Here is a 15165-nt window from a genome sequence, read left to right as displayed (position 1 = left end):
CCTGCACCGGGAGGACAGGCACGGCGGGAGGGAAGTCGTTACTGATAGACGTGGGCATCACTACACCCATACAAATCCCTAAGGATGGCATTCACAGCAAAGAAACACAAATCGTAATCATTTTTTTTTATCACGTGTAGGTATCACTCTTAGGATGTCAATTTAAAAAAAGAAAGGGAAAAAAGCAAGGAGGGAAGGTCTAATAAATGTCTAATTGTCATCTCTTCAACTATGGAGTCTTCAAATGCCTTTCTGGGATAGAGGGAAGGCAGGGAAAATGCTGGGTGAATGGCTCATCGGGGCAAATTACTAAGTACCACTCCACCTGCTGCAAAGTCCCCATCTCCTAAAGACTCCACATAAAATAAATCGCAGCAAGGCTTCAAGCTGCTGTGCCCACACATGGCAACACAGAGGACACATGCCTGCCACCCGCAAGGACCTGCAGAGGAACCTCGAGGGAAACGTGTCTGTGACACAACTGGCCAAGGTCCTGGCAGATTTCCCTGTGAGGTGGTGCTTAATGGTTGCTAAAATGTCTATCTTCACGAGGAAACTGTGATATTTGCACTGTCACAGAACAAACAGAACCATGAAACATTTCACAATTTATACAGCCCTGCTATGTTTCAGGTTGCATCCTATTTAGGACAGATTAGAAAATGTCTTCCCTGAGGAACAAATGCACTGTGGTAGTGGGAGGTCACAAGAACACCCAGTCACCCCAACACTACACCTCGTGCTCTTGCCCAAGGGGTCACCTGTTCCAGTCAGCTGTCTTCATGCACAGAAGAGGGTATTATCTCTGCAACAGAACAGTATGGCCAAACTTCCTGGCTACCTCCACTTACAGGTCAAGTCACCTTGGGCACACTGCTTACTCATTTACCTATAAACTGGAGGCAATGACCTGGCCTGTATCATGAAGCTGCTGTGAGGACTGAGTGAATTAACACACATGAGGCATGTAGAACAATGTCTGGTACCGTAGTAAATATTCAAAAGATTTACCTATTGTTACTACTAATTTACAAATAAGGCAACTGCAACCTCAAGTTTAAGGAACTTGCCCCAGGTCACAGAGAAAGCCAATGGCAGAGCAAGATCTCAGGCCTTAGGCATCTTTAAATGTCACCCTAGATGCGGCCCATGCTTGCCTCTGGTCTCAAAACGTTAGCCAGGGCACTGAGCAAAGCACAGCAAGGGCACAAACGGATCCTTAGTACCAACTAATTCCAGCCCTCATTTTACAAACAAAGAAGTCAGCCTCGAGCAGTGCAGGGCTGTGGCCAGCCTCCCTCAGTCAGCGAATCGGACAGACTCGGCTCCCAGCCCCACACGTGGTCCCCACACCCCTGCCCTATCTATCTGGAGGCTTGGCTCCCAGCAGGCTTGATTCCTCCTAGACAGGAGCGCAGCCCACAGGCCACCTGGTAACCTGCTCTGCTCCTAGAATGACCACAGCCAGACCTGCACAGCCAGTGTCAAGAGGGCGCCCGGCCTGCCCTCACCTTTGACATTACCATGCCAGATCACCCCCCAGCCGAACTTGAGCTGGGACCAAGGACTGTGAACAGTGAACAACTAAACAGCAGTGTGCTTGTAGGATTTGTTTACATACCGAGGGTCACCTGAAAGCACCTGCTGTTTAAACTGAGGTCTACTTAATTACTCCTGCAGCAAGTAGGACTAGAGCCCCTGGTTTCTGAGATGAGAAAAGCTCACCCACTTTCCAGCAGGGCTCCAAGGGCAGGCCCAGCATCAGAATCTGCTTCATACCAGACTGACAAATAGAGCCTAAAGTCTGGTCTTGCTCAGCAACTGTCCCAGTTCACTGATACCCATTAATCTCCCTCCTGCTTCACAAAGACTGGTGGAGGACCAGAAGGTAGCAGAAAACCACCACCATGGGATTCCCCCAAAACACCAACTCCTGAAAAGGGCTCAGCGCTGCCCTCTGCCAACCAACCCTGCCCACCCTCAGGGGGCCAGCTTTGCTAGTTAGGCCCCAGAGGGCACTGGCTGCCTGTCCACCCACAGCTTTTACAGGTGAGGAGCCCGGCCCCAGGGCTGCACAGCCATCTCAGACGGTCTTCTCTGAAGCTGCCTGAGGACATAATAACCTGGAAGTGGGCACAGGCATGGGAGCACACAGGGGCTTTATGATACCTGGATGATAAATCTGGACCCAGACACACATGCCACCAGCAGAGTCTGGCCCTCAACCTGAGGCAGCTCTCTTACCTGCCCCAAAGGGCTTTCCTATATACAGGGCTGGAGTCTGGATTTCCACACAGGTGGAATTTTGTGGGTATCTGTTCTGGTGTCTGAGACCTAGCATGGTTCAACTCTGGAATGGGGGGTGTGGGAAGGGGGAAAGTTTTTGGTCTACTCTCATCTCATCATAGAAGAGCTCTAACACAGCCACTCATAGGTGACAGAACCTGGGAGATGGCAGGTCTCCTAGGTGGGAAACAGACTTCCTTCCCAGCCACACAAATGCTCTGAAACAAGGTGACAAGGCATTTCCTCACTGGAAAATCCTTCCTCAGACAGCTGACTGGAGAGCAGGCAAGGGTGGCTGAGAGTATCCCGGACTGCTTCTGGGAAGGTGTGAGTGGGTGACACAGGCCAGGACAGCCCTGGGGACCCAGGACGGGAGGGCACGGGGTGTTCCGTATGGTTTCTTCTACTGAGAGACCTCTCCCCAACCTTCACCCTCCCCCTTCCTCGCTCCTGCCACTCTAATCCCAAGCCAAAGTCAGGGTGAGGGACCCTCCTCTTCCCTGCTCCGGAGCCCCCACCTCATCTTCCCAGGACACTGGATGACTCTTTGTGACCATGTCTCCTCTCTGGGCTCCTCTGCCTCCCTGTCCCTTCCCTCCCTCATTCCTTCATTCTTTTCCTCCAAGAAGCCTTGCTGAACTGACCTTGTCCCCTTCCCCACTCCCCAACCACGGTCAGCCTGAATCAGCTGCTCAACCCGCCTCTGGCCTGACTCCTCCTCGGACAGAGGCTCCCTAAGGACAGGGCCTCCCTCTTCCATTAGGTTTTATATTAAAAATAAGGAATACCCAGTTCAATCTGAATTTCAGACAGAAAACAATGAATAACTGTTTAGCATATGTTCTTTGGGACACACTTTAGCAGAAAAATGTCTTTGAGACAGACTGAAAAACTATTCATTGTTTTATCTGGAATGTAAATTTGAGTGGGCATTCTGTGTTTCTATCTGCTAAATCTGGCCACCTTAATCAAGCAGGGGATCGTGCAAATCAACGGCCTGCCTCAGACTGGGGCACACCCCGGGGAGCATTTCATGTTCCCTCCCTTGCCCCAAAGTCAAATGCACCCAGCTACATGTCACATGAACACTCACCTGTGTTGTAGGCGGTGGGCATGGAAGAGAAGGGGAGGCCCTGGCTGAGTAAACTCGGCGTTGCCACAGAAACCACTGGGGTGGTGAGTGAGTGGGTAGACTGGGAGACCCCAAGGCGCTGGGCATTGTTCTGCAGGAGAAAACTGTCTGTCAAGAGGTGGCAAACAGGTGGGCTACTTTGCCCTAGCCTTTCATTCAAGGCCCAGCTAAGGTCCCTGCATTGCAGGGCCCAGGTGGGGATGCCTCAACATGGAGGCCCCTACATATACACAAACATATGCTGGGGCAATCACAGAGACACTGAGATCCAGAGGCAGAAACATGCACACTCAAATCCATTCGCACCTACACACATGCAAAGAGTAAGGCGTGTATGCTGGCTCTGTAGCCCCAACAACGCCCAGCCTCCTCAGGCAGGCTGGGAGGAGGGAGAGACACTCCTCTCCTGGCTGGTCCCTCTGGGGCTGCTCTCCCCATCCATCCCTCTTCAGCACACACCCTGTAGAAGTGTGCTGGCATCTGTGAGGGGAACGTGGGGCCTGGTGTGGCATGTGCCTGCGTGTATGCACACACGTGTGTGGGGCTGTCAGCTCCATCTGCCGCTGACTCACTTGTTTATTCCAACTCCACGCTGGGGCCGAAACTGCTGCGGTATTGGCCGCCAAAGCCTGCCTGCCTTTTCCAGCCTCTCTGGCCTCCCGACAGGGAGCTGGGGAGGGAGGAGCCCCCGCCCCACTCCTGGCTCAGGTTGAGCATGTAAGTGTGAGCACACAAGAGCGGCTGCGCATGCCTCTGAGTGCCTGTGAGGCGGGCCGTGTGCAAGACTGAGCACAAGGGGACAGAGGGGAGAGGGGATGGTCCCCACCAAGAACAAGTCCGGGCTTGCCTTGGGTCTCAGCTTCCCTTGGGAAATCGAAGTCATTGTCTGGCTGGCACCTCCCTAAAGAGGTCCTTATCCTGGGTCCTGAGAATGCTCAACGGGACTGAGTAGGGTCAGAGGGCAAGTGTGGGCCAGCCTGTGGTCCAACGGCCTAATCCAGGCATCTTGATACACATCCAGATGGGACCTTTAAGGTCTGGGGCTGGCCCACACCATGGCATGTGTGTACATGAATGCAACATCACACAAAGACATCTATGTACACACAGGTACACACACATGCAGGTCTAACCCCTCATAGCCCTGCCCCATTCATTTCTGCATCCCACTTGGCACTAAGCACAGCTCCTAGCAAATAACCAAACAAAGGACACGCACTACACACACAGATGAAAGGGCGAGGGCACACACACTCCATGCTGGCCCACCCAGAATTCAAAGCCACGGCAAAAAAATCTCATTGCCTCACTTACCAGATCTAAATGGTCCTCAGTCTGGGAGCAGAAATAAAACCAAGGGGATGATTCAGTCTCTGGCCTCTGTCCCCCTCCCCATCATTCCCCTGACCCCACAGCCAGTCCATCTACCTCTTTGCATAGAGGCAGGATGGCTCTCCATCCTAGAAGGACAGAGCTTTCCACTGTCCTGATTTCCAGAAGGTACTATACCCCAATGTCCACCAGTTAGGAAATCCTCACAACCTAGTCCTCCCATCTGTAACGGCAAATCTCTCCCATCCTCTTCCTCATCACAGAACCTTCTCTCCCACCTCCTACCCATTTTTTACTGCCCTCTAGGCTGGTATTTCTGTGTTTCAACCTTTTGTAAGGCTCTCTGGGAAGAAGGAACTCATGAGAAGCCATGCTTCCATGATCTCTCTAGGCAAGTCCTAATTACTGGCTGACTATCATCTCTCCTACTAGAGGTCTTTTCTCCTTCCTCACTCACCTATTCCCCAGCCCCTGCCCCTTGGCCCAGATGCCCACTCACCAAGTGATGCATTAACCCCTTTCCTCCCTGGGAAGTGATGACCCTCAGGTCAGGCTTGCGGCTGGGGGCTCCAAGCTGGGCGCTGTGGGTGGGCGGGGGCGGAGACTTGGCAGGGATGACCTTGTTTAGGCTGTTGCCGTTGGCCACGGGGAGGAGGCCAGGGGAAGCCCGGGCACTGACATAGCCATTCCCTGGAGAAGAGATGAGGGTAAGAGGAAAAACATGGACCCACCCCCAGTCCTGTTAACTGTCCCCCGCCAGGACACCTGCCACCTAGAACCTCACAAAGCTAAGCTGAGGCTTTGAGTGGGTGCTGAGCTCTCTGATTTTCCCTAAAACCACCCTGTCTTGGGAGTAAAGGGAGAATACCCCCTACTCCTAAATCACTGGGCTCATCCCTGGGCCTCTAAGTTATGCGTGATGGACTGGGTGGGAGGAGGCCTGTGATTGGTGGGAAGAACAGGAAATGGAAACCACAATGGCCACGAGGTTCTTCTACAGCCCAGTCTCTCCTGCCTTTTCTCTTGGTATCCAAAAAGGAAATCCAGTACCTTCTGGGCCCCCAACAACCCAGGTTAGAGACAGGCTGGAAGGCTGGAATGTGGGCCCCAGTGAGGCTTCTGGGCACCAAGGCAAAACAAGCACTCAGACCACTCCTTTGCCACACGAGTGGAAGATGCTGTGACTTGGATGAGCACAAGATTTGGATGACAAGATCCCTGCGGCTCTGGGGAAGATGAGCCGGTCACTAGTGGTGGTGCTGTTACTGGCACTGGGGGACTGATAACACAGTCACCACCATAGTTAGACAGATAATAACAAACACAATAACTATTTGCTACTTATGCTCAACACTCCTCAAGCTACATAGGGCTTTTACATGCATATTACCTCATTTAATCCCCACACTAACCCTGCAAGACAAGACAGGACACGTATTGTCAGCCCCATTTACAAAAGAGGAAACTTGAGGCCTGGTTGGCACAGGTGTAATGACTCGTCCAGGGCCACACAGCTGGCTGGAGGCCATGCTGGGCTCTCACCAGCTATCTACATGCTGGCCTTGCGAGCCAGCAAGTATCACTGTTTCCTTAAGGTCTGCAGGCATTTCTTGGGCCCTTTCCTTGGAGAGCGAGGAGTATTCACCCATTCTGCCAATTTCCTGACCCCAGTACACAGTTATTGCTAAGGAGATATTCTGTGGTGCCTGGGATAGACTGAGGGACTCTAAAGCCCAGAGATGTGGGGGTGATCTCAGTCAGAATGTCACCTTGCTCTGTCCCTTGAGAACACACTGTTGCCGTAGAAGTGTGTGGCTGCTTCCATTCCAATTCGCGGATCACTCTGGGAATGGCAGGAATGTCAGGGTGACGTCAATGGTGACATTCGAAGTCATAGTCACCAGTTGGACAACAGCACAGGGTAGGAGGGGCTGTCAGCTGCAGGACTGGGGGGTATAGGGGAGCAGCCTTTCTTCTGTGGCTTTTAGATGTTTGCTCATAAGTGTACATCTTATGTTGGGATATTTCCATAAGCATGAGAATGTCTGTGTGTATGTGTGTATGAGCCCATGCCTAGTGTCTGTAGGCAACACTAGATATTCACATCCTCCAGATCACAGCCAGATGCCCCCAACTCAACTGAAAAGACTTGGATCTTCTCCTCCAACTAGAAATGTTGGTCCCTTCTCAGTTTTTCCAGATTCCCTGAGCCTTCATCTCTGCTGACCTATCCACATCAGTTTACCACTAGACAAAAAACTCCAGGGCTTAAAAATCCTCAGACTGTACATTCAATTCAGGCCCTGGGATCCTCCTCTTTTCTAATCTAGCCATTCCTGGTCTGTGGACCTGGAGCTGCTGAGCAGGCAGGTCCTACCCCAAGCGCAAGGGCAGCCATACTCACCGACAGGGCTGGGGCAGGCTCCATTAGCACTGCTAAGATCTCCCCCGAGCATGGCCCCTGGGGGAAAAAAAGAACCACGATGAGCTGACAGGACACCCCTTCCCAGAGCCAGTCCCTTCTCAGGAGCCACTAACCAGGAGAAGGCGTGGTGGGCTGGGGTGTGTGAAGGAAGTATTCACAATTGAAAATGGAATCTCCTAAGTCCTCACCACACCTTGCCCACCCACTTACAGGCCACTCACCGGCACTGGCTGGCCGCTGGGGCAGGCCAGGAGACACACTATTCCTCTGTAGTGCTGGCTGCTGAGGGGACAGGAGCCGTGGGTCGGTGAGGGATGACGTCACCAGGGAAGGAGTGACCAGGGAGCCGCTGGGATTGCTGAACTGCAGTGAGCTCTGATTGGACACGGGCACCGTGACAGGCATGGCAAAGTTGGGGGCCGGGACAGCTGACTAGACAGAAAATGGAAAGGCAGGGTCAGGCCAGGATGCCACCTTACCTTGGTCCTACTCTGCCAGAGAGTCCAGGCAAGGGCTCTAGTCTCTGGGCTGTGCGTCCTAGGCCCAACAGCTCAATCTCTGCCTTGGGCCCTCTCAGAGTCCTGCCTGCCATTCCCACCAAGGAAGCACTTTGGTGGGAATGCTTGGGGATCATCTCTGGCCTAGAGAATGAGAACAAGGCTCTGCCCACTGCAAACAGGACCAGGGACACCTGGAAGCTCCTAGTAGAGGTGGGTTAGTCCTCAGCCAGGCAGGACACACAGAGAGCAGGTTAGAGGCCCCTCGTACAGACCCGCACTCACACACACAGCTGTTAAAGGCCTGTGCCGTGGACAGGACCTTGTTCCACTTGCAGTCTCCTGTCCGTCCGGCCTGCAGCAGCAGGTGTTCACCCCACCTCACTGCCTTCCTCTCTAGCAGTCTCCGTCTCCACTAAACAATGCTACTGAGTATCTCTGGCTCGGTGTCAGCAGGCCCATGGGGGCCTCTCCCCAAGAGGTCTGGACAAAGAGTACATTCTCTAGTTTCCTGTTATATAAGGATCTCACATCATCTACACACTTCTTGCTGGGGAGCGGGACACTCCAGGCCTGTCCCAGCTTATGCTCCATCCAAGATGAGTCTCATCAAGGGTCACAGGTTTATCACGGCCAAGGTCAGAGGTTCCTCAGTGGTCACTAATAGCCCCAGCATGGCTCAGAGCAGAACATCCATCAGAGGCAGCCGAGGGCCGGGGCGGGGCGCGAAGCCACACCATGCACCACAGGGAGCCTCTCCTCCATGCGACTACTCACGGCCAGTCTATAACTCTGCATCATTTTATCAAACTCCTCGTCTATCTTTTTATATTTCTCCTCCGTCTGGGGGGTCAGGGCAAACACCTCGTCCACCTCAGGGCTCTCACATTCCCTGTGCTTCTTGTGCAGCGCCTGGTGGGGAAGGGGCCGGAAGGGGGGAGCCAACAGAGAGAGAGTGAGTGGGGCTCACCCCATAGCGCCGGAAGAGCCCGTCCAGCTCCTCGCTGGCGCGCCGATACTTGTCCTCCAGCAGGGGGCTCTGTTCCAGCGAATCCTCCCCGTCGGGCTCCGGGCTGTCGCAGCCGTTGAAGCCCTTCTTCCTCAGGGTCTGTAACCGCACCACTGCCGTCAGTGGGGAGAGGGGCCTCCCCGCCCCATTGCCCCTGAGGTCCTTACAGCCCTTCCCTGAGACCCCCCGACGTTTTCCCAACTTCCTTCCTTAAGGTTCCCTGCATCTCACCAGCCCTCTCCATCAGTGTCACCTTCGCCCCTCCTAGAGCACTGTGTGACTGACTATGCAGTTGATGAGGGAGGTCACATGGAAGGTGGTACTAACCCAGGGAAAGAACTTGACACAGACATGTGCTTCCAAGTGATAGGTGGGAAGGGGGCTCTCTGGGGGATAGGCTGAGGGGCTGGTGCTCTGGGCCAGCCCCTGCCTGACCACCCTTCGGCAAGCCCTGGCCAGAAGGCACGGAGCACCCCCATGGGGAAGGTGTCAGGGCTGGCTTTGCCCAACTCAGTCCCTAGGCTCTGTGTATGAGAGGTGGGAGAGAGAAATAGAGATGGAGACCGAGAGGGAGAGGAGTAAGGGGGAGAAAGGCAAAGAGGAACTAGCAGTTATGAAGCTCCTACTATGTACCACACCATATGCTGTCCTTGCCCAGAGGTCAGGCTTCTCACATGTCCACACAGAAGAGAGGCACACGTGGTAGGTCTGGAGTACACTGCACAACTGCCCTCTCCATGCTCAAAACACCTTCAAAGATACTTATTTTGTCTTAAAAATTAATGCCAATTTTATATTCTGCTCTACAGAAAATTTGTTTTCTTTAATATAAAAATAAGGGAATTTCCTCCAAATCTTTCAGTGTCACTCCCGGGCACCTTCTCCACTGGCAAAAGTTCTGTACCCCCAAGACATGCATACCTCAGTGCGGGAAGCAAATCGGGCTATCTCGTTCAATTCACACACTGCCCTTCAAAGCAGGCACCGGCCCCATTCTTTGGAGGTGGGCTTCAGGGCTCTGGGAAGCTAAACCATCTGCCCAAGGCCACGTGGCCAATAAAGGCCAGAGCTGGACTCCAAACCCATGTGCAACGGTTCACAACGCCCCCTCTCTTTGAAACAGAAACTGAGCCAGAGGGACAGAGAAAAAGCAGGGAAGACAGCAACCAAGAAAGCGACAAAGGAAGGAAGAGTCAGATGCAAGAGCAGACCAAAAGCTGCAACGTGAGGAGGGGAGACAGAGAATTCAAGAGGACAGAGCAGAGAGATGTCATGTCATGCCTGACAGGCACGAAGAAAGACTCTCAGAGGGGGCTAGAGTGGGAGCGGGCTGGCAGGCAGGCCCACTGACATCCACCTTGCTGCCCCTCCTTCCTCCTCAGACACGGGGCTTACGTGAGAGGATGTGGGTTTATACATGTGTGCACATAGGTGAGTGGCTGCGAGGGGCAGGCGTACACCTGTGTGTGCACAGGCAGGTCTGCGCGTGTGCTGCACGGGCACTTCGTGAGCAGCTGCAGCAGGAGCAGGGCCGTGCGTGGGCGCCCACCTCAATGATGTCGGCATTGGTGCGGCTCTCGTGCGGCTCGTTGTACTCCGTGTACTTGAGCAGCACCTTGTCCATGTCGGTGCTGGCGTACTGGAACAGCTTGTTGGAGTGGTTAAAGATGATGAGCGCAATCTCGCAGTCGCAGAGCACACTCAGCTCGTATGCCTTCTTCATCAGCCCGAACTTCCGCTTGGTGAATGTCACCTGCAGGTGGGCGGGTCGGTGGCCAGGTCTGGCTCAGTCCAGGCCTGCCCAGGAGTCCCAGCCTATAGGTAGCTGGTCACAGACCCTGCCTCGGGAGCCCCCATTCTCAGGGTGACACAGCCCTGTTGTCAGGAGCCCCTGGTCTGGGGAAAGAATAGGCCCATACCTCTCTGCTAACACCTGGGCGAGACACAGCCCAGAGCCAATGCACTGAAGGGAGAGGATTTAGATGGACAGAACTCCACAACTCTGCGCTGGGAGCTCTAAAGAGGTCAGGAAGGAGAAGAGAGGGGCTTCTGGGCTCTCCCATGGGGGTAGGAAGAGGGGAGCATCATCAGGAAAGGGGGCCTGCCTGGGCGTGGCCTGGGGCTTGCACATGGTTCTGGGTTGAAGCACAGGTCTGTCTGGTTGCAGCTGCAGATGAGCCTCTAGGTTCTGGGACACAGGGTTCTAAGAGCCATAGGGAGGTGGGGCTCCTCTTCTCCCAACCCAGCCCTTCACCTTCTGTGATAGCCTCCAGAGCCCCCACTCCCAGTGGCTTCAGTGGAGGCAGAGGCCAGCTCCCTCACCTCACCCACTCTCTGTGGCTCCCCGACCTCCTCACCTGTCGGTTCCGCTCATCAGTGATTCGCTGGATCTGAATCTTTTTCCTCCCCATCTTCTCCGGGGATCCTCAGTGCTAAGTCGGGGAGGGGATCGCTGGGTGGTGGTGTAGGCACACCTTAAACTCTGCTCATGAACAGTCTGGGACCAGTGTTCAGTTCATGGTCTACAGGACACCTTCTGTACAGCCTCCTGGGAGGGGAGGGTCACAGGAGGACTGTTAGCTCTGGCAACCCTCTGCCTTGCTCCTTGGGCACACATGCCAGGCTCACAGCACCCCTGTAAGAGGCCAGCAGGGTCTGAACACCATCCTCAAAATGCAGATATGTTACGACCTGAGGTGATGGCATGTCATAGCCAGGCACAAGCTGGAACTCACACTCAGGGCACAGGACTGTGGTCCAGCCGCTTTCCACACTATCATTGTTGCCCTCAGATTCTAGGTCACACAGAATATGGGAACTTCCTGGCTTCTAAGGGTCTGCGTCGTAAAGAACACCCCAGCCCACTCCAAGTAGAGGTAACTGGGTTCACCAGCAGCCCCTCTGGCCTAGAACAGGGCTTCTAGTTCAAGAGCCTCCTGCAGAGAATGAGCTGAGTGTATACCTGCCACAGCCACAAAGAGCTAGCACCGTGCATCTGGTGCCAGGATGGGAGTGTTTGGGTCCCCTGGCTCAAGAACATACCAGAGCAGGTCTAGAGCAGCAGTCCTCACACCCAGCTCATGGAACCCTGGAGTCTGGGGTCCCAGAGTGGGGCTGGGGCTACAGAGTCCCTGTCTTCCTTTAACCAATTGTTTTTACAACTCTATCAGTGGGCCTTGGCCTAAAATTTGTTTGAAGAAAGGGTTCTGTTGCTTAAAATAAATAAATATACAAAAATATAAACAAACCACTCCTCTAGACCAGAGGTCTACCAATTTTTTCTGTAAACGGCCAAATAACTATTTTAGGCTTTGCAGGCCATATAGTCTGCCATTGTAGCGTGAAAGAAGCTGTAGATGACACATAAATGAACGAGGGTGGCTGTGCTCCAATGACAATTAGATTTATAAGAACAGGCCTGGGCCAGATTTGGCCCATGGGTCATAGTTTGCTGACTCCTGCTCTAGAGGAACTGCACCAAGTATAGAACCCAAGTTCACTGTCAGGAATGCTTCCCAACCTTATTCACTCTGAAGCACACAGAGAAAATACAGAGCCTACTGACATACACAAAGGAGGCTGCTGGCAGCCGGGGGATGCAGAAACCAGATAGAGAGATCCCCATCTCAGTACCTCTATAAGTCAGCCACGGCCCACCAGGATTGGAAGGCTCCAAGCCCAGAACCAGGATGGGAGGAAGCACGGGAATGGCAGTCCAGCCTGACCCAGAAAAAGTACATGCTCTCAGATGTGTACAGTGCCAAACAGGCTGCAGTAGCTCTTGGGTACTGGAAGGGCCTGGGGTGGAATGAAGGCATGAGATGACCCTCCATCTCTGTGATTCCAGCAGGCTCAGAGGTGGGGCCTTCCTGGTGGAAGGGAGCAGGGAGCACGGACCATGCTTCCTAACCCACTCTGACGGGGTCCTGAGAGGAAGACAGCCAACGAAGTCCAGCCCTCCCCTCCAGAGCTCCCCTTCTGTGGAGCCAGAGACCCCACATTGCACAGTCCCGGTGGGCTTTCACCTGCCCCAGCCTTGGCAGAGGTGTCCAGGGAACCTCTGTCTGACATCCTCCACAGCCTGGGCAGAGGGGTCCCTTGAGTGCTTTATGACAGACACACCTGTGATCAGGAAGCCCCTGCCCAGCCTTCTTCTCTAATAGCTGCCGAGTTTCCCTGGGCCCTTGCAGTTCCAGTCAACCATGGTACCCGGGTTCATGTGTTGGCATCTTGGCCATGGAGGGAAAGGAAGGCAGAGACATCTATGACCTTGGGAGGAGCCAGGAATACCGCTCCCTACCCTTCCCCATTACCAGGACTGTCCCTCAGGCTTTCCCTAGTCTAGCTGGAAAAAGAGCTTCTGCTCTGTCCAGCTATCTTCAGAAAATAATGTAGCTCCCTGTCCACTCCTAGAAGAACCCTGCAAGCCCTCTCTCTCTCCCCAGAGAGGGATCCTAGAACCCTCCTCCTCTTCCTCAGGTGCTCAATGGGCCCTAGACCTTCTACTGTCACCCCCATACACACCCCCTAGGATAACACCAACAACAATGCCCAACCAGCCCTGGGTGGCCCAGCAGCCACCCCACTCCTTGCCTATGATCCCCATCTCTGACAACCGCCAGGCTCTACCCCACCACGGCAATGCCCAGCCCAAGGGTTTTGGCTCTCGTTTCCCAGCACAACCCAAAGACTGTATTTTCTACAGCTGAAAGGGTATGGGCTCGACAGGGCAGGTGGTGAGGCCACCTTGAGGGCACGGAGATGCTAAGAAGAGGTCTTTTTAAATGAGCTTCTCTAGCCTGGCCCTGAAAACCCCGATCCAGTATGGTAAAGGCAGTCACTGTGGCACACCTCTGGCTTACGATGCCTGCCTTCCCTTTCTCTTCCAGTTTACTATCTTCCTCTCACCACCTTTTGTTCATAGCAAAATCTTGCTGAAATGTAACCTCTGCCAGGTTACGGCCAATCCCATCCCTTCTCCAAGTCGGGAGAGAACCTCTCCTGCAATCTAACCTCATTGCTTTGGTTCCCCCAATTATTTACTCTCAGGGTGTCCTGTTCTTTTCTTCCTAGCACTTACCACAACTGTAATTACATTTCTGTGTTTCACTTTAATGCCTGGCTCTGCATGAGACGGAAGCTCCATGAGGGCAGGAACCCCCTCTGTCCTTTTCTCCACTCTATGCCCTGGAAGGAGGAGCTCCGGAACTATCTGTTGAAAGGAAGGATTATTTTGTTGTTGTGACTATTAGAAGTCCTTCTTGTGGTTTAACTTCTGTCAGGCCTGCTGCAGGACCAGCTCCTCTCACTGTCCTCGGTGGAGAAAGAACTCCCCTCCCACCTGTCCCTGACGCTTGTCCATTTGGGCACCACCTACCCTCCAACTACCCCTGCCACTCCAGTCCTTGACCTCCCCCCACACTCCCAGGCTGGCTGATGCAGAGGGTGAGACTCTAAAGTCTTCTAAGGAGCAGCCCTGAGCACATGGAAATAGAGAGGATGGGGTTGCTTAGGCAACTGTCGCCTGGCAACCAGCTCCCTGGCTGATCTCCTACACCCCCCTACCCCCACCTCATGCTGGGGGAGCTGGGATGCAAGAGGGATCAGGGCTGAGAAGACAGGGAAGCCACAGAGACCTACTGAACATCCTCTGACAGAGAGAAGTCAGGGTTGGGAAGACAGGGCCCGCTCTAACCCCAGTGTCTGCCAGTCGCCCAAAGCACTTTTTTATAACTGCATGTTCTCAGGGCCCCTTCCCATTGCTGCTTCCACCTCTATGCCAACACTGCCAGGGAAGGATTGGCCCTGCCTAAGGCAGTCCTTCGTCCTATCTGACCAGGAGCGCTCCTATAAAGCAGGCTCAGTCTGCACTAATCTTCTTTCTCCTCTTGTTCTCTACTCCACATTGTTACAGTCACCGAAAGCCCTGGGGCAAGAACAGGGACTCAGCCCTGACTTGCAAGAAGGGGTGGCTGAGGCTTGGGTGGGCACAAAGGACCCTAAGTGGACCCTATCCAAGGTATGGAGGCCTATCCTGCTCACACTTCCCTTCTACTCAATTAGGAAGATTTTAATGAACACCTGGACCTCCTTCATTAGCCCTCTGCCTAATTACCTAGCCAAATGCCATGAGCCAGAGGCCTGGGCATGTTCTCCAGATGTGAGTCTTTTCTCCCTAGCCTGACCTGTCCCTACTTCTCACCTCCCTTTCAGCCTGCTCTTCCTCCAGGAAGCCTTCCCAGATGACCTGGCTTTTGGCTGCTTCTCCTGATGCCCAAGGCTTGGGTAGGCTTAGGGCTGCCATGGAAACAAGGGCTCGGTCAGGATGGAGTTCCTATTCTGATGGCCCCAGGGCCTACCCAATCCTGACCTCAGGCCACAGCTATAGCTCCTGTGGCTGGCAGCATCTGTGTCACTGAAAGTACCCCTCGAAGGCTCCTCCTGCTTGCTTCTGATTCCGATTCACCCACTGGGGCAGTGCTGG

The 15165-nt window shown here is 53.8% G+C and overlaps 1 protein-coding gene across 7 annotated transcripts in view; it reads right to left on the bottom strand.

The window, feature by feature from the left end:
- MEF2D (myocyte enhancer factor 2D) overlaps positions 1 to 15165 on the bottom strand; it is a 28672-nt gene that overhangs the window by 1501 nt on the left and 12006 nt on the right. For 2 of the 7 annotated variants that reach the window (XM_037016649.2, XM_037016647.2), the window contains 8 exons: positions 11039 to 11229; positions 10231 to 10434; positions 8643 to 8780; positions 7397 to 7607; positions 7155 to 7211; positions 5250 to 5440; positions 4733 to 4753; positions 3380 to 3509 (listed from right to left, as the gene is read on the bottom strand). In XM_037016649.2, coding sequence (XP_036872544.1) covers positions 3380 to 3509; positions 4733 to 4753; positions 5250 to 5440; positions 7155 to 7211; positions 7397 to 7607; positions 8643 to 8780; positions 10231 to 10434; positions 11039 to 11092 — 1006 coding nt within the window. In that variant the 5' untranslated portion in view covers positions 11093 to 11229. Of the gene's footprint in view, positions 1 to 3379; positions 3510 to 4732; positions 4754 to 5249; positions 5441 to 7154; positions 7212 to 7396; positions 7608 to 8449; positions 8585 to 8642; positions 8781 to 10230; positions 10435 to 11038; positions 11230 to 12314; positions 12338 to 13761; positions 13782 to 15165 lie in introns of those variants that run through there. The other 5 variants (XM_037016652.2, XM_037016648.2, XM_037016653.2 and 2 more) reach the window with 5 other exon arrangements.

The sequence above is a fragment of the Manis javanica genome, chromosome 14 (genome assembly GCF_040802235.1).
Source record: "Manis javanica isolate MJ-LG chromosome 14, MJ_LKY, whole genome shotgun sequence".
Lineage (NCBI taxonomy): Eukaryota > Metazoa > Chordata > Mammalia > Pholidota > Manidae > Manis > Manis javanica.
This window is presented reverse-complemented; position numbering and strand designations above follow the sequence as displayed.